Here is a 17,915-nt window from a genome sequence, read left to right on the forward strand (position 1 = left end):
TGTGTGTGGTACAGTACCTCATTTTTATTAAATGACATGCAGTCTTTGGTTTAAACCAGGTAGCTGAGCAGTGCACTGGCACACACGGTTTTGCTTTGGATCATCATTTACTGCAGATTACGATGGTGGAAAATACAAAGGGAACCCTATAAAGTATTTTTCATTAGCAATACAAACATGATTGCTGCCTAAGGCACACTAAATCAAGTCTTTGTTATTGTGGTGTCTACATTTTTTCCACTTCTAGAAAAGTTTTCTAGCTTTCCTCATGTTAAGTGCCTGCACTATATTGCAATTATGATGCCATACAAAGTGTCTGAAGTACTTGGGCAGACTGGAGACATGTCCACATCTAAGAACTAAAAGGTCCCAGTTATTACTAAGTGGGGAACTTAGAATGCTTTACTGGGCTAGAGATAAGCAGCTCCTTCCCTCCTACTTTCACTGTTAGCATGGGACAAAAAATCTAAAATGCTAAGGACATGGGGTTTTCTGGGAGTTTCTAGCATTTGAAAAGAGTTTTTAGGGGGTCCCTAAGGTATGTTATTATCTGCTGGCAGGCAGAGTATGGCATTCACAGGCAGCATAGGGCAGAGAGAGTATGGCACACACAGGCAGCATAGGGCAGGGAGAATATGGCACACACAGGCAGCATAGGGCAGAGAGAGTATGGCACACACAGGCAGCATAGGGCAGGGAGAATATGGCACACACAGGCAGCATAGGGCAGGGAGAGTATGGCACAACCAAGCAGGGTAGGGCAGGGAGAGTATGGCACAGCCAAGCAGGGTAGAGCAGAGCAAAAATTAGAATGATGGAGGGTACTCTGGGCTACGTTATACTTGCCCTTTAAAACAAATCTATTAAATTGAAAATAGAAATAGGTGCCAAGGTTTCAAAATCCCCCCAATAGAGGATTATATATATATATATACCACAGAAACCACACATAAACCCTGCACACTATGAAAAGAATATATATGTAGCCCACTTTATAAACAGTTGTGGCACTACCTGCTGATATGTCACTGGTTGGCGCTTCCAGGAGTCCTGAGCCCCGCTTACTATGGGGGAAGCAGGGATTTCTTTGATAATGGCGTGCCTCCACCCAGGGCTCTGCTATGGGAGAACTACAACTCCCACCCTGGGAACTGATGTAGTGTATTAACCCCTCAATAGGATCCACTGGCTGCAGGCTGATTTGCCCCTCCCTGGGGTAACTCCTTACCAGTTGTAGTGGTCCTGGGTACACACACACGGAATACAGCAGATTGCAAATGAACAGATTGATCTTTATTGGGCAGACCTCTCCAGGAGTGTATCATCAGACAGTCAGGGCACATCCACAGGTTACATCAATGCACAAGACCCTCGCTCAAAGGTACCCAGGGTACTCACGCCAGAATGATCTCCTCTAGGAGGTCCCTCCGGTACTACACGCCAAGAGACCCTCTCTTAGGGCTCTCCCCGGTACTCTCGCCAAGCAGACCCTCCACAGAGACTCATCCCCGGTACTACACCCAGGCTACTCTTTAGCAGGGTCCTCTTTCTCTTGGAGACTCTCTCTCCCTTACCTACACACTGTGTGCCCTAAACTTCCAGCTGATGTAATGCTGGTAGGATCTTAATCCTCTACACTCCTGGAGGGGCAATGCGGCCCATTCTTACCTTCCACTCCCTACATGGCACTCCTAGAGTGTCCTAACACAGGGAAACTACTAACTCACAGGGGAGCTCCTCTCTCTAGAGGCTCCCAACTTAAGATGGCTCCCAGCACATGGCTGTTTCCCTTATATGGGCCTATGCACCACCCTGTGGCCATAACCCGAACTGCGGGGATACTCCCCATTAACTATAGATATACCAGGCTATACCCATTGTACCTTAACCATTACCCTCCCGGGGCCTATCCTAGGGGTATACATCCTGTGGGGCCCATTTTAGCAAACCCCTACATTCTCCCCCTGCAAGAAAATTGTCACCTCCTGGCTGACACATAATAAACACAATACTTATACTTTTACCATCAAGTTAACATCACTCTTCAACAGTCCCACCTGGGCTCTGTCATGGGTACAATGGTATACCTGGAAAAGAAAGGTCAGGCACATAATACATGTCCCACCCGCTCTGTGAAAAGTCCCACACAAGAGTCTCTGTCCCTTGAGAAATTCCCCACAGTTCAAAAAAATACAAGGACAACCAATTGCCCTTAAACTGAAAACTCTGTATTCAACAGCAAATCAGATCTTGGACCCCCCTCCTCCTTGAGGGAGCCCTTGGTCCCAAGGTGATCCCACCTTGGGTTTTCCTCCACCAACGGGTGGGCACTTGGATCAGTCCTTCTTGACTGACAGGACCCTCCTGGGTCAACTCAAAAGCTCCCCTCCGGGAATTTGAAAAGAAGCATCACTTGCCTCCCAACCAGCCGGTTGGCTGCAGTGTGGGTATTCCTCACCCACCTCCAACAGTTCCTTCTTGGAAAAGGACACGTCCCTCCTGGGGGCACACCAAAACCGTAGGTGTCACTTACCCCTTAAACGCAGTTCCCTCTTTTGGGATTTAACATGGCCCCTGGGCCTTTACACCATGTTGGGGAAGCGCATCTTCAAGGTTTGGAAGTATGATGGGGGTGCACAAAATGGGAGTGTGGCCCTCTGTACCACTTCCTCACTGGGTCGGGCCTCCCCTCTACGGGTCTCATCTCTCAGGGGCCCCATCCAACCCTTATGGCCACACTGCGGACACCTCCCCGTGGCTTGGTTAAACGCCTGGTAGGCCTCGGCGCCACACTCTCCACAAATTGGCACCATGGTGGATTCTCCCGACTGCGTGGGTTTCTCCACAAAGGATCCCAGCCACACATAACGGTAACCGGTGTCACGGGATACACCATCCCCAGACCACTCCGGTAATGAAGCTACGCTCCCTCTCTCGCTTCCGGAACGGGCCGACATTTTAAGCACAGTCTCTTTGGCACACAAAAGTAGCGGTGCTCTCTCACTGCAGGCGCTCACTTTCTGACTTTCCAAAATGGCCCCCGTGATGTCACTCGCGAAGCCACGCCCCTTTCTCTTGGCGCACTTTTGGTGGTTCCCGATTGGAACAAGCAGTGTCACGGGACGATTACCAGGTAACTCAGTCCAACACCTCCCCCTACACGCCTCAAGTCTTGCGTGCTTTCCTGGGCACTTGGCGTCAAAGCCCCTGCGTTCCACTGGCTGGGAGCCTCTGCCTAGCTCCGTTTCGTGCCAGATCCCCTAGCTGGGATGCGGTTCAGGGTGGCCCAAATTTAGTACGGACGGAGGGGAGGGTTCACAGTCCACTAGGCCTCAGATCCCTTAGGGCCTTGTCTACTAAGCAGCTCCTGCTCACAATCTCAGCAGTGCCTCCAAATGTAGCCCACTTTATAAACAGTTGTGGCACTACCTGCTGATATGTCACTGGTTGGCGCTTCCAGGAGTCCTGAGCCCCGCTTACTATGGGGGAAGCAGGGATTTCTTTGATAATGGCGTGCCTCCACCCAGGGCTCTGCTATGGGAGAACTACAACTCCCACCCTGGGAACTGATGTAGTGTATTAACCCCTCAATAGGATCCACTGGCTGCAGGCTGATTTGCCCCTCCCTGGGGTAACTCCTTACCAGTTGTAGTGGTCCTGGGTACACACACACGGAATACAGCAGATTGCAAATGAACAGATTGATCTTTATTGGGCAGACCTCTCCAGGAGTGTATCATCAGACAGTCAGGGCACATCCACAGGTTACATCAATGCACAAGACCCTCGCTCAAAGGTACCCAGGGTACTCACGCCAGAATGATCTCCTCTAGGAGGTCCCTCCGGTACTACACGCCAAGAGACCCTCTCTTAGGGCTCTCCCCGGTACTCTCGCCAAGCAGACCCTCCACAGAGACTCATCCCCGGTACTACACCCAGGCTACTCTTTAGCAGGGTCCTCTTTCTCTTGGAGACTCTCTCTCCCTTACCTACACACTGTGTGCCCTAAACTTCCAGCTGATGTAATGCTGGTAGGATCTTAATCCTCTACACTCCTGGAGGGGCAATGCGGCCCATTCTTACCTTCCACTCCCTACATGGCACTCCTAGAGTGTCCTAACACAGGGAAACTACTAACTCACAGGGGAGCTCCTCTCTCTAGAGCAGTGTTTTTCAACCTTTTTTGGGCAAAGGCACACTTGTTTCATGAAAAAATCACGAGGCACACCACCATTAGAAAATGTTAAAAAATTCTCTGTGCCCAGCAGCAGTGCCCCCCTAGTACATTGGTGCCCAGCAGCAGTGCCCCCCTAGTACATTGGTGCCAAGAGCAGTGCCCCCCTAGTACATTGGTGCCCAGCAGCAGTGCCCCCCTAGTACATTGGTGCCAAGAGCAGTGCCCCCCTAGTACATTGGTGCCCTGCCTACGGCACACCAGGCAACATCTCGCGGCACACTAGTGTGCCGCGGAACAGTGGTTGAAAAACGCTGCTCTAGAGGCTCCCAACTTAAGATGGCTCCCAGCACATGGCTGTTTCCCTTATATGGGCCTATGCACCACCCTGTGGCCATAACCCGAACTGCGGGGATACTCCCCATTAACTATAGATATACCAGGCTATACCCATTGTACCTTAACCATTACCCTCCCGGGGCCTATCCTAGGGGTATACATCCTGTGGGGCCCATTTTAGCAAACCCCTACATATACTAAGGTGGTGCTGAGAGTTCCTTGACAAAGGCGTTTGAGCCGAAATGTGGGCGCATTCTCTCATCCAGAGTATCTGCCTTCATCTTTTTTCTGTCTATTGCTGGGTGGTATCTTTTTGCTCACTGATGGATTTTGTATGTATACATTTTTGACTACGCAACATTTTGTTACTACACGACAACTAAATATTAAACACCTCAGTGTATGTTCTTTTCATAGTGTGCAGGGTTTATGTGTGGGTTTTTAGGGTAGAGCAGAGCAGGCAGTGTACAAAATGAGACAGGGGAACCTGTCATGACTACACAAGTAACTGATCATGACCACTCCAAGATAAACCGTTTTTTACTGCACTATGTACAGTGACAATGTACATGGTGAACAATGCAGGTACTTACAGTCTGAGTGTGATTTGTTAACAGTAGAGGATCATACAAGTTTGAACAATACAGGGCCTTGCATGTGTGAGCAATGCACATGCTCATAGGTGTGAACAATACAGGGGCTGGCAGGCTGAATCTGAGATGTGAACAACACAGGGGCTAGTTAATATCAGCACTGATACCATTTCAAGCTTACACAAAAGTAAGCAGTCATAGCAGCCAGACAGGTGAAGGGCCACACAGGTGTGAACAATACAGGGCCTTACAGGTGTGAGCACTGCAGGGCCTTACAATTGTGAACAATATGCAGGCTTACAGGGCCGAACAATACAGGGGCTGACAGCCTAAATCTGAGGGGTTAGTTAATCTCAGCACTGATACCAAGTAGAAGTGGAAAGAAGCTGGAGATTTCAACTTATAAATTAGAACTCAGATCAGACTGAACGCAGAGACTAAGGTATGTTATTCTGGGGGTTGTTTAGAGTAATTTTAAAGATAGAAAAAAGGTGTACTTCTTCTTTAAAAGCTCTTGTGATAACATGTGCATGGTTAAAAATAGGGGAGTGGGCAAAACTGACTTCCAATATTGGCCCTTCACCATGTAGGCCAGAAAAATTCTGGTCCTATGTACCACAAAAGTTGTACATCACTGATCTAAAATATAGGAGCTATTACATGATAAACACCTTGATTACAAGATAAACACCTTTTCCTTTTGTAGACAGGATTGCCAGGTTCCACAGATTAAAACAAGCAATAATACTCTGACAATCCATTTCCCAACCGCTCACAGTTTCATCCAACCCCTTCTTACTTTGTTTACATTTTTTGGAATACCCTCTGCTTTCCAAAGAGGGTGCACTACCCGCTGTGGAATCCATCACTTCACAATGGAATAAGGTGAGGAAGGTTATATGAAACTCTGAGCCTAAGAGGGTTGAAGAACTGGTTGCAGCAAGCACAGCGACTCACCTGGTTTTGGTTTAGTCAGAGGAATCTCGATCGTCTGTGTAAAATAATAAGTGTTAATACAGAAACAAGAACTATATCCAGAATGCTTCAGATAAAGAATTGTTCCATAAATTAGATCAGGCTTGGACTAACTTCAAAATAGGCCCTGGCATTTCAAGTACACAGAGGCCCAAACCAACCCACTAAGTAGTAACTGTCTGTGGAATCTTACAGGAGCCCTTCTGGCATTTGCCAGAATCCACAGATTGCGCGGCAGTACGCCACCAAATTTTTTCTCCGACACCTGAAAGTAACATCACATGCGATTTCAGAAGTGACATCATGCGCATGTGCAAAATTGCTTCTGAAGCCGAAAAATTCTTTCCACACATGTACAAATGCATGCAATGTTTTCAGCGAACACTTAGGGGTATATTTATCCTGCTGTGTAAAAAGTGGAGTGAAGCATTACTGGTGATGTTGCCCAGGGCAACCAATCAGCAATTAGATTTCAACAGTTAGAAAATTAAAGCAAAACATCTGATTGGCTGCTATGAGCAACATCACCGGTGATGTTTTACTCCACTTTTTACACAGCATGATAAATATACCCCTTACTGCGCATGCACTCCTTAGATTCACAGCAGGACTTCGTAAAAATCAGGAGAATGCTGCTAGGGGACGGGAGACTGGGGAGAGCCACCAAACTCGAGTAACTCCCGAACAAATAGGGGGGTTAACTCTGGTGATGGTAACGTAAGAACTAGTGACAGCAAAGTTCCGTGACTTGTGCTCTATACCATGCCTTCCAAAGTAAATTATTTTAGCTTCTATGTATTACAGCAGTATCGAACATATCTTCCATTTTTATATTTTCTGTGTTTCTTGAAGTACCGGATGGAGGGTAGGTGGTAAGGTAGATTTCCACATTCTCCCTATTATGGCTGCAACTGCATAAAGTGGTGTACAAAGCTATCAACTTGTGTAAAAAAAAAAGGGGGGGGGGCATTTTTCTGGGATATAAGACCACTTAGTAAACTATACCTGGATGGATAGAAACTACTCTGAAAGAACCCTGGGGCCAGTGTCGGACTGGCCCACCAGGATACCAGGAAAACTCCCGGTGGGCCCAGGTGTCAGTGGGCCCTAATGCTCCTTACCATTTGGCCTGCTTCATGGTCATTCCCTATTTCTGAATGGGAAGAAAGAGGAGAAATAGATGGAAGAATAGATGTTAGCATGTAAATAAAAGAGACTAGGATAATTTATAGGTTGGGTGAGGAAAGTTTGGATAGTGGGCCTATGGTCTAAGGTTTTCTGGTGGGCCCCTGTTGTCCCAGTCTGACACTGCCTGGGGCAAAACTATATACAAATCAGTTTCTTTGGAGATGCTAACTGTAAATTCATTTATCGGTCACTCCCATGTACCCATAACTCCCAACTGTCCCGATTTTCGTGAAAAGTCCCTCGTTTCCCTTTGATCTCCTGCACTGAAGCTAAAAAAGATACAAATTTAATTAAAAGTAGCTTTTGGCAGAGAGCCCAGAAATCTTAACGAGCGTCACCTGCACTTAGAAACATTATTTCTCGCTTTTAGGCTGATGCCACACGTGGCGTTTTTATGGTGCGTATTTTCTCAGCCTAAAAACGCCACACAGCCCCTGACTATGGCGTTTTTCAGCTTAGTACTGGTGACGTAGCAAATCCCGTTTCCATGGTGCTAATAGTGCGAAATAGTAAAAAACGCTGCGTATTTCCGCTAGGTCTGGCATCTGCCTTTGTGTATACATAGGAATAGGTTGCTGTGCAAATAACGGCGTATTTCAGCAAACACTTGAAAAATCCATGATAAGGCGTTTTCTAGCGTATTTACGCATTGTGTGGTTTCCTTCGAGTCTTTTCAAGTTATTTCTATGGATGATGATTTCGTGCGTTTTTCAGCCGCCGAGAGAATTAGAAAATACGCAGCGTAAAAACACCACGTGTGGCATCAGCATTAATTAAATAAGTGGCTTTTGGCAGAAAGCCCAGAAAGGTAAAAATCCCCCCTGCACCGAGATACAATTGTAACTAATTAACTAAACAGGTCTCTTAGGCTAATGTCAGACCAGACATATGACGTATATTTTCGGCAAGCTGAAAAACTCTTGCCGAAAATACAGCCATACGCTCCTACCTGTGCCTGCACCGGAATGAATGAGATACACTGAGGTGCAGGCACATGTAGCCGATAACCACATAAAAACATAAGAGAATGCAAAGTCTCACGTTTTTATGCATATTTCGGCTACATGTCCCTGCACTCGAGCGTATTCCATTCATTCGGGTGCAGGCACAGGTAGGAGGCGTAGGGCGGTATTTTCGGCAAGTGTTTCAGCTTGCCAAAAATATATGCCATACGCCTGGTCTGACATTAGCCTTAGGGGAACTGAGACTTGCAGCTTAAAGTGCAATTTCACCTTTTTCAGCAAAACTGTAATAACACATAAAACAGGACCCCAAAACCCCCAGAAATGTGTTCAAACTTCAAAATCATTTAGTCAAATGGGAGTGGTATTTACGGGGTGTGCTCGCCAAAATGGGCGTGGTCAAAAAATTCTTTCATTTTGTCCCTCTTTCTGTTTTCAAAATGTTGGGAGGTATGTGTACCACCCATGCTTATACCCCCATTTAGCTACCAACGTAATAACCACTCTTGGCACATGGGATCTCTGCCTCTGCAGGAATAATTTACACAGCACAGTGAGAGGGGTGGCAGTGCCGGTTTTAGATTCACACTTTGTTCTTGTTTCACACAAAACGCCTCGACACACGATACTTCCAAAGTTACCATTAACATGTAAAACGTGATATTTCTTTTGGCCAAAGTAAAATACTACTGCAGAGCCAATAATTCGCAAACAAGGATACAATTAACCTCAAATCGATTGTATAACCTGCACCATTTTATTTAAATTGGATTATGTTTAACGTCTACATTTCATCGCCTATAAAACATCTGCTTAAAGGAACAGTAACACCAAAAAAATTAAAGATTTTTAAAGTAAATGAAATATAATGTACTGTTGCCCTGCACTGGTAAAGTTGTGTGTTTGCTACAGTAACTCTACTATAATTTATATAATAAGCTGCTGTGTAGCCATGGGGGCAGCCATTCAAGCTGGAAAAAAGGAGAAAAGGCACAGGTTACATAGCAGATAACGCATACCTCCCAACATTTGAAAAATGAAAAGAGGGACAAAAAGATTTGTTGCGCACAGAGCAGCAAATTTTTGACCACGCCCCCTTTTGTGGGCACGCCCCAATTTCCACACCCCATTTTAAAAAAATACTCCTTTTATATAGATCAAATGGTGGGATCAGACGAAAATGTGCTTTACCCTCACACTGAACGCCCTAAGGAAAACAATATAGCAACTCCTACATTAAAATACAAATATAGAGAGAAGGCAGTCAGTTATAAGGGAGTTATAACTAAGTACCAGTTTTGCCCCCCATACACAGTAGCCCCCCCATACACAGTAGCCCCAATACACAGTAGCCCCCCATAAACAGTAGCCCCCCATACACAGTAGCCCCCCATACACAGTGCCCCCTAAACACAGTACCCCCCAATACACAGTACCCCCATACACAGTAGCCCCCAATACACAGTAGCCCCCAATACACAGTAGCCCCCCCATACACAGTAGCCCCCCCATACACAGTAGCCCCCCCATACACAGTAGCCCCCCATAAACAGTAGCCCCCCATACACAGTACCCCCATACACAGTACCCCCATACACAGTAGCCCCATACACAGTAGCCCCCATACACAGTGCCCCTAAACACAGTACCCCCCTATACACAGTAGCCCCCAATACACAGCAGCCCCCAATACACAGTGCCCTCTATACACAGTACCCCCCAATACACAGCAGCCCCCAATACACAATGCCCCTAATACACAGTACCCCCAATACACAGCAGCCCCCAATACACAGTGCCCCTAATACACAGTGCCCCTAATACACAGTGCCCCTAATACACAGTACCCCCCAATACACAGCAGCCCCCAATACACAGTGCCCCTAATACACAGTGCCCCTAATACACAGTACCCCCCAATACACAGTGCCCCCCATACACAGTACCTCCCTCCGCCTTCGTCTGCGGCTTCGTTATGTCTCTCCTTGTGCAGCGCAACCGGCCCTTTTATAAGGTTGTGCCCCGTGTGTAATGACATCAAACCCACAGGCGCAACCTTATAAAAGGGCCTGTCGCGCTGCACAAGGAGAGGCATAACGAAGCTGCAGAAGAGGCATGAACATCCGGCTCCAGCCAGGGCATCCCGCTGTGCCGGATAGTTCCATGAATGTCCCGCATTGCGGGACATTCATGGAACTATCCGGCACAGCGGGATGCCCTGGCTGGAGCCGGATGTTCATGCCTCTTCTGGAACTATCCGGCACAGCGGGATGCGCCATAAAAAGCGGGACTGTACCGCGAAAAGCGGGACAGTTGGGGGGTATGGATAACGGATAAGCTCTGTAGAATACAATAGTGGTTTATCTGTTATCTGCTAAGTATCTGTGCCTTTTCTCCTTTGAATGGCTGCCCCCATGGCTACACAGCTGCATTCTTTATATAAACCATAGTAGTGTTTCTGAGGCAAACACACCAGTTGTACCAGTGCAGGGCAGTACATTATATTGGAATTTCTTTTATACACTTGAATTTTTTGGTGTTACTGTTCCTTTAATACGGCAATGGCACGCACAAACTGTCTAAAAATCACTTCCTGGGGTAAAGGTAGGCTAAAAAGCGCGCCGACCCTTCCTGGGCAAGGCTAATTTGACGTACGAAGGACTACGCGCTCCCGCGCCTGTCTAACCCCTCCCCCAGAAACATGAACTGTCCAACCGGTGGTTTCATTGAGATTGCTCCGCCCTTTCTTGTCGTGCGGATATGATTGTCACTAGTTCAATTACCTATCCAAACTCAGGGACGCTCGATGTGACGTAACCAGATCGCTCCCCCAGGGAGGAGGAAATTCCGGGGCAAGGGGCGGGGCTTAGAGTGCAGAGATGGCGGACGTGCTGCTACAGCCACATTAGTGGGCCTGCGAAATAAGGCATTTCTCTGTAGCTGCTCGCTCGTCGCATGTCACCTGGTTCTCTGTGTTGTACATATAGGCGGGTTGTCAAACTTCTTTATTGTGTCGCTCTTGTAACGTGCTTCGTCTGTTTATAGCCTGGGAAAGTCAAAGTAGGGGAGGCCGAATTGGTTCCGCGCTGAGTTCGCTTGGAGATGTACTGCTCCATTTAGCAAGAAGAACTTTAGTCGGGAGGTATTAGGCTGAACCGGCACCATACAGGTAATGTCACTGTGCTGCAATGCGGGAATCGGCCTGTTAGTCACTGTAATGAACTGAAAAATCATTCCGTGCTGTAAATGCCACATCGCAGGAAGATATGTCTCTTGACTGCAGTCTTACAGGCTCCCATGAGCTTTCCTTAGTTCCATGTTTGTTGGAGTCCAAGTCCTGGGCTTTCTTCAGTAGTTATGCCCGTTCTCTCATTCCTTCCCTGCTTCCAAACTGTAGCACACGTGTTATAGCCTCACTGGTGGCAGATCCTCCCTTTATGTATTCACTGGGATTCCCACTGCAACTGCCCCACTAGCAGTCACTCTAGCTCAGTTCCATGTGACATCTGTACTGATGGCTGTAGTTAAAACACTGCGCTTTATATCACATGGCTCGTCTCTTACAGCTATAGGCTCTGTTATGCAGAATGTTTGGGACCTGGGATTTTCCGGATAGGTATCTGAAGTCTGTCAATAAATAAACCCAGTAGTATTGCTTTGGCACCAATGCATGGTCATGCAGCTTAGTACGGATTGAGTACACGCTACTGTATTTATTATCACTGAGAAAAGGGACGTTTATAATTATTTGCTTATAATGGGCTTTATGTGAGCTTTCCGTCCCATAATTTGCTGCTTTCAGGAGATGGGATGCAATACCTGTACTCGAGTCTTGGTACTTAGTTTATAAGATATTGTGATCTAGTTAAAGGGAAATTCACCATTGATACAGTAACTGAGCATATCTGCTAATCAGCACCATATATCAGTAGGTGGTAAATGTGATTTGTATCATTACTTCTTAATTACATTTGCAGGTCAAGTTCAAAGTAGGCTGATCCTTTAGAAAAGTACAATTTGGCACAAATTAAATAGGACATGGTGGTAGGGGTTTGATGGAGTGCAAAAAGCTAGGCAATATACAAAGTAGTGCGTGGTCAGAATTTTATGAAATTTTTATTTGTAAAGTATTTGTTGGGAAAATCAGTGTAAGGACATCAATCTTTGATTTTCTTGCTAATGTGTGGCACACTTATAAATGCTTCTGCTTTCATGCTGCTGACACAAATGTTTTGCCCCACTGAGTGTGCTATTCACTGCAAAAAGAGCAAAAGATTTTGGCAAAATTGTGGATGAATCCCCAAGGGGCTATTTTATGATGGCAATAGTTTAAAAGGTATTCATTCCACTATGCAACCATAATTTCTATTTGCTAAGGGCAGTGAGCCTTACAACTGGCGTTTTTCTGCTTTCCTGTTAGTGCATCATATATGCATTTGCCACTTTGTTTTATACATACTTGGAGGAACTTTGTGTTGTGTGTTCCGGTTTGGGTGGGGGGGGTAAATGGGAAGAGAGGATATCAAGGTTGGAAATTAGTTTAGGATTGATCGGTAGAATAAAGACATTTCCCTTCTTATAGGGATAGCTTACTTTAGAAATAACTTTTAGTATGATGTAGTTATATTATTATCAGATTTTTTTTTCTGGTTACTTGTCAGACTCTCCAGATGTTTTTCTGATTCTTGGTGGGGTCTTTAACCTATTTCTTCTGCTGTGACTGAACTAAAACATCAACATTGCAGTCCAGTCTAATAAAATTTGACAGGATGCAGCAAATACTCATGGTAATGCTGTTTCACGTCAACCAAAAATAAAGCCATACATACAATTACACAACTGTACTGGCATGTATGTAAAAGCTTGTTAAGTCTTAACATTTGTGCATTTCTGTATCGTATTAAGAAAATGCAAAACCTTGAAGCTCAAGTCACTGGAGGCTTGGTAGCGTTTCCTGATGTTACACTGAAAGCTCTTAAAGAAGATGAAATAAATCTGGACTCAGTGCTTCGTGGAAGGTTTTCATCTGGTATGTTGATATGATTATAGTGGGTCATAAATAAAATACAGGTAACAAATGACCTTTTCTTTCATCCTTTTACCTGTTAATCTTAATCTGACAGACCTTTAGTGAATGAGATCTATTCATGCCCTGTAACATCGGTTAAGTATATAATCCAGTTCATGTGATTATGCAGTAATTAGCACTGATACTAAAAGCCACTACTCTAGAGCATATATAATCTTAAGGGTGCACATATTTATTTCAAAGCAACTGCATCAGCAGGATAGTTGCTTAAATGAAATCAAAGTATTATAACTTATTTTTGATTACTTATTTTAATAACCTATAAGTTTTTTTAATATGAAACCATAAGGGGCATGTACTGTGGTATATAAAAACGGGTTATATTTCAGTTTTATTAAGTTTGTACTAAAATTTGCACTTCTGAAGAATTAAATCTTCTTGTGATTTCTTTCTTTAAGGAAGAACAGGCCTAGCATGGTTGGCTTGCGGACCACAGTTGGAAGTTACAAACTCTGTCACTGGAGAAAGGTTATCTGCTTATCATTTTAGTGGGTTGACCGAACGCCCTCCTGTTATTGTTGCTGTGAAAGAGTTTACTTGGCAAAAGAAGACAGGACTCCTAGTAGGACTGGTGGAAGCAGAAGGCAGTGTCCTGTGCCTGTATGATATAGGAATATCGAGAGTTGTCAAAGCTGTTGTCCTTCCAGGATCAGTATGTTGACTTTTTTTATTTTTTTTAATAGTTCCAAACAATTTTAATTCTAAGCAGTTTGTGTGTTTGTTGCTGTTATCTTAAATATTTGGGATGAGTTTTTTCAGATAGGGTGGAAGGAGTAATTCCGGATCTCCATAAGTCCACTAAAAATGAAGAGAGGGCCCATAAAATATATAGGAAATAGCATTCCTGTGTTTTGGAGCTGTTGTGCTGTGCATAATAGAATTCATAACCGGAACTGAATTCTAATGTTGTGTAAAACGCCACAGCCTTGTAACAATCACAGCCCAACATTGGTTGAGAAGGCCCATTCACAGATAATAAGGTGCCCACTTATGATGCAGTGAGTTTTTGGGGCTGCTGGAGTTTAAATTTTAAAATCCATTGTCATGTAGATTATGGGAGTTGTATATAATATATTAATATTTTAATATATGTTTAGGTTACAGCTGTAGAACCTATAATTAATCATGGAGGTGCCAGTGCCAGCACTCAACACTTGCACCAAAGTTTGAGATGGTTCTTTGGCGTGACGGCAGTGGTGACAGATGTTGGACATGTACTTCTTATAGACCTTTGTTTGGATGAGGTTTCCAGCAATCAGGATGAACTTGATGCTTCAGGTACAATTTTAGCTATATGCATTCCAAAATTAACACCCCCCTTCCTTTTATCTCTCTGATATGATAACCTCAACATTTTTTTTTTTTGTCTTTAATTGGTTTGATGTGGTACTGAAACCATTTATAGTCAGCTCTAATTGTTTATTATTTGTTTAATATATTATTTGTTTAACTTTAATGTCTCTAAAATGTCTGTGACTTTCAAATGTTGCTTTGTAGACCTTGAGGTCATGAGTGGAATCCCAGTTAAAATTCCCAAGCTAAGAGAAGCTGCTGCAAGAGAACGACGACATTTGTGTCTTCAGTTAGCTGCTCCAACTGGAACCACCGTTTCTTGCCTTAGTTACATAAGCAGAACCAATCAGTTGGCAGTTGGATATTCTGATGGGTACTTTAGTTTGTGGAACATGAAAACTCTGAGAAGAGAGTAAGTGATTTATCGCATTTAAGAGCTAATGTAGTAACATGATTTCAGGCTTCCCAAAAGCAGGAACTCCTAACAGTCAAGCTACTGTTTGCTTTCATCATTAGAATTAGACTAACAAAAATGAATTGTCATAAGGCCCCAATCATGCAACCTTCCCTGTAATTTAATGCTATTTTTTATTTCTGCAAATGTTATTCCACTAATTTGAAAGATTACTTAAAAGTCCTGAAAGTACTTAAATATGTTAAAATATTTTTCTTTTTGTATACATTTGTTTTCTGAAGCAGTGACTTATGCTGCTTCTGAATATTTTGTCCACCCTGTGTTTTATTGGATTGCTCTAGGATGACTCTGACAATCTCCAAAGTTGTATAAAAGTAATACGAAATTAGTAAAGGGAGGTAAAGAGACTAAATGCATATAGTATACAAATGTATGTCCTGTTCTTCAAAGCTTGCAGTTTCATTACATGTTTATATTGTCAGTAGGAGTATTAAAATATTGTGGAATATTTACAATATATTATTTAATCATTTTAGTTACCATGTGCAGATTGAAGGTGGCAAAGTTCCAGTCTGTGCTGTTATTTTCCAAGAGCCTGAGAATGATCCTCGAAATTGTTGCTATCTTTGGGCTGTTCAGTCCAGTGACAGGTAAAATGTCTGACTTTGCAAATGAAGCTATAGATTTACTCATTTTGGAAAGGAAAGCAATCTCATTATTACCAGTAAAGTTGGCTATACACTGACTTGACCCTTCAGGGTATCCAACTGATGCCCCGGGGGACAATAGCTGTGTATGGCAGGTTGCATGGTAACACCAATGCTGATGTCCCACTCAGAGATTAGTTGCCTGCGACAGATCTCTCCTACCATGGGCAACTTATCTCCTCCTAAATGCCTTTTTACCGGCAAGAATGGGAACGGAATTACCTGTGGAAAAGCCTATCCGTTGTTTCAGTTTTCCGAGGTTGTGCGGAGTTTTTTTCCTCTTGCAGGCAGCTTCTTGGGACTTCAGAACCCGAAGCGATGTTTAGGCCTTTGCACCAGCGATTCCCTTTTGATGCCGGTGGAAAGGCATTTCAGAGCATTTAGTCACCTGCAGTAGCAGAGATCTATCACCGGCAACTTAATCGCTCTATGGGACATTAGCCTAAGATGGCCGACTTATATTTTGGGTTTCTTGAGGGAAGAATCAGGAGAGGAGCTGCTGCTTTTCCTAATCTGATAATGGCACATTTATGCATGTGAGGTGATTAAAAATGCTGCTACTTTCCTCAGGGGTGGGGCAAGCAATAATGATTGACAGCTGGGATTTTCAAATGCCTTTATAATGGGTTTGGATGTGTTAATATAAAAATGAATTTGGGTTTCGTGTTTAATTTGAAAAGGACTTTTATTATACAGCTTTTTATGTCTGGGTGACAGGTCCACTTTAAGAAAGCCCTCTGGCTTTCAGAGGTCATCTAAACGACATCCTCTCTAGTAAGATAAGAGTGAAAGTTGGTTAGTTTAAATGGAACAATGTACCTCAGTCCTGAGAGACAATTTAGCAAAACTTCTCTGCAGCAGACGCCATCTTGCAATGTGTAAAATGTCACCTGTAGACTGTGCTGCACATGCACAGCTTTATACTTCCAGCCAAGTTAATTAAACCAGTACTGATGCATGGGTATGAATTGCAACTTGTGTGACATCACCAAAACTGAAAAATAAAAAGAAATACAGCAGAGATTTAGCTTTACCTTAATACATATGCACTCCCCCCAGGGCAGGGTAGGTGCCTTAAATACAGAAGTCTAATGACTAGTACCAGAGAGGAGGAATTTCAGAGATGCATTTTGTGTAAGAAGCAAATATTTGCTAATGTAGTTTCACTTTTTTCTTTTCAGTGGGGGCGATGTAAGCTTACACTTACTGCAGCTGGCATTTAGTGACAGAAAATGTTTAGCATCAGGACAGATCATGTATGAGGTGAGTTTTTTTTTTTTTTTTTTTTTTTAACAGTTCTATTGCAGAGATTAAAAATAGGTCTCTTTAGACCATCCTTAGTTGGTCTCATGATAGTATTGTTCCATTTTTAAGTTTTTATTTTTCATTACATAAATAACAATACAGTGAAGTATATAGTGCTATGATCACGGAAAAGTTAGCAATATCTGCATTGGTACAACAGGTAGGAAGGCTTCAATTAAGCATAGACATTCCTGATTGGGGTATTACAGTTGTCTTGTTACTATATTGTGGAGTTTGCCTCAGTTTGAGCCTCTATCCAGGGTTCACACACACTGGCGGGATACATTAGTTTAATAAGTGGGAGTCTGGTGTTAACAAGTTGAATCCATTGTTGGATAGTGGGTGGATGGGGGCTCATCCATTTCATTTCCACCACTTTTTTGGCATAGAAATACAGTGGTCTCACCAGGTGATAAATTAAGCTTAGTAAACACCTCTGGAGACAATCCCTGGTAAGAGAATTTGCTTATTTAAGTATTTTGTTACATTTGTTCAGTAATCAATGTATAGGGCTGGCCCATATTAGGTGGAAGAATCTGACATTTGGGGCAGGAGGCATTTAGATTTTTCCCCATCACCTTTAGTCTCAGAGGAGTAATTTATGTCCTTTGTATTATTTTGAACTGAATCATTCTATCTTTGGTAGAGACCAGGAAGCTATGCAAATCATTTTTTATGTCTGCCAATTTTCATCATCTAGTAGCGGGATACCACCTTCCCATTTTAGTTTTGCTCATTCGAATGGGGTCCCAACGGCTTGTATAAGTACCTTATATAGGTCAGACACCAGCTTTTTAGGATTTGGGTCCCATGGCCTTTGTTCATAGGATAGCACTGTGATGGTTATTGTCTGGGTGCCAAATTGCGACATAACC

The 17,915-nt window shown here is 43.9% G+C and overlaps 1 protein-coding gene across 1 annotated transcript in view; it reads left to right on the top strand.

Annotated features, from left to right (window-relative positions):
- The first annotated feature begins 11,025 nt into the window (after positions 1 to 11,025).
- ahctf1 (AT-hook containing transcription factor 1) overlaps positions 11,026 to 17,915 on the top strand; it is a 57,976-nt gene continuing 51,086 nt past the window's right edge. Inside the window, exons 1-7 of the mRNA XM_012963742.3 lie at positions 11,026 to 11,400; positions 13,137 to 13,260; positions 13,719 to 13,972; positions 14,418 to 14,598; positions 14,818 to 15,025; positions 15,565 to 15,678; positions 16,917 to 16,998. Of these exons, the coding sequence (XP_012819196.1) occupies positions 13,140 to 13,260; positions 13,719 to 13,972; positions 14,418 to 14,598; positions 14,818 to 15,025; positions 15,565 to 15,678; positions 16,917 to 16,998 (960 nt within the window). The 5' untranslated portion in view covers positions 11,026 to 11,400; positions 13,137 to 13,139. The remainder of the gene's footprint in view (positions 11,401 to 13,136; positions 13,261 to 13,718; positions 13,973 to 14,417; positions 14,599 to 14,817; positions 15,026 to 15,564; positions 15,679 to 16,916; positions 16,999 to 17,915) is intronic.

The sequence above is a fragment of the Xenopus tropicalis genome, chromosome 5 (assembly GCF_000004195.4).
Source record: "Xenopus tropicalis strain Nigerian chromosome 5, UCB_Xtro_10.0, whole genome shotgun sequence".
NCBI classification, from domain to species: Eukaryota; Metazoa; Chordata; class Amphibia; order Anura; family Pipidae; genus Xenopus; species Xenopus tropicalis.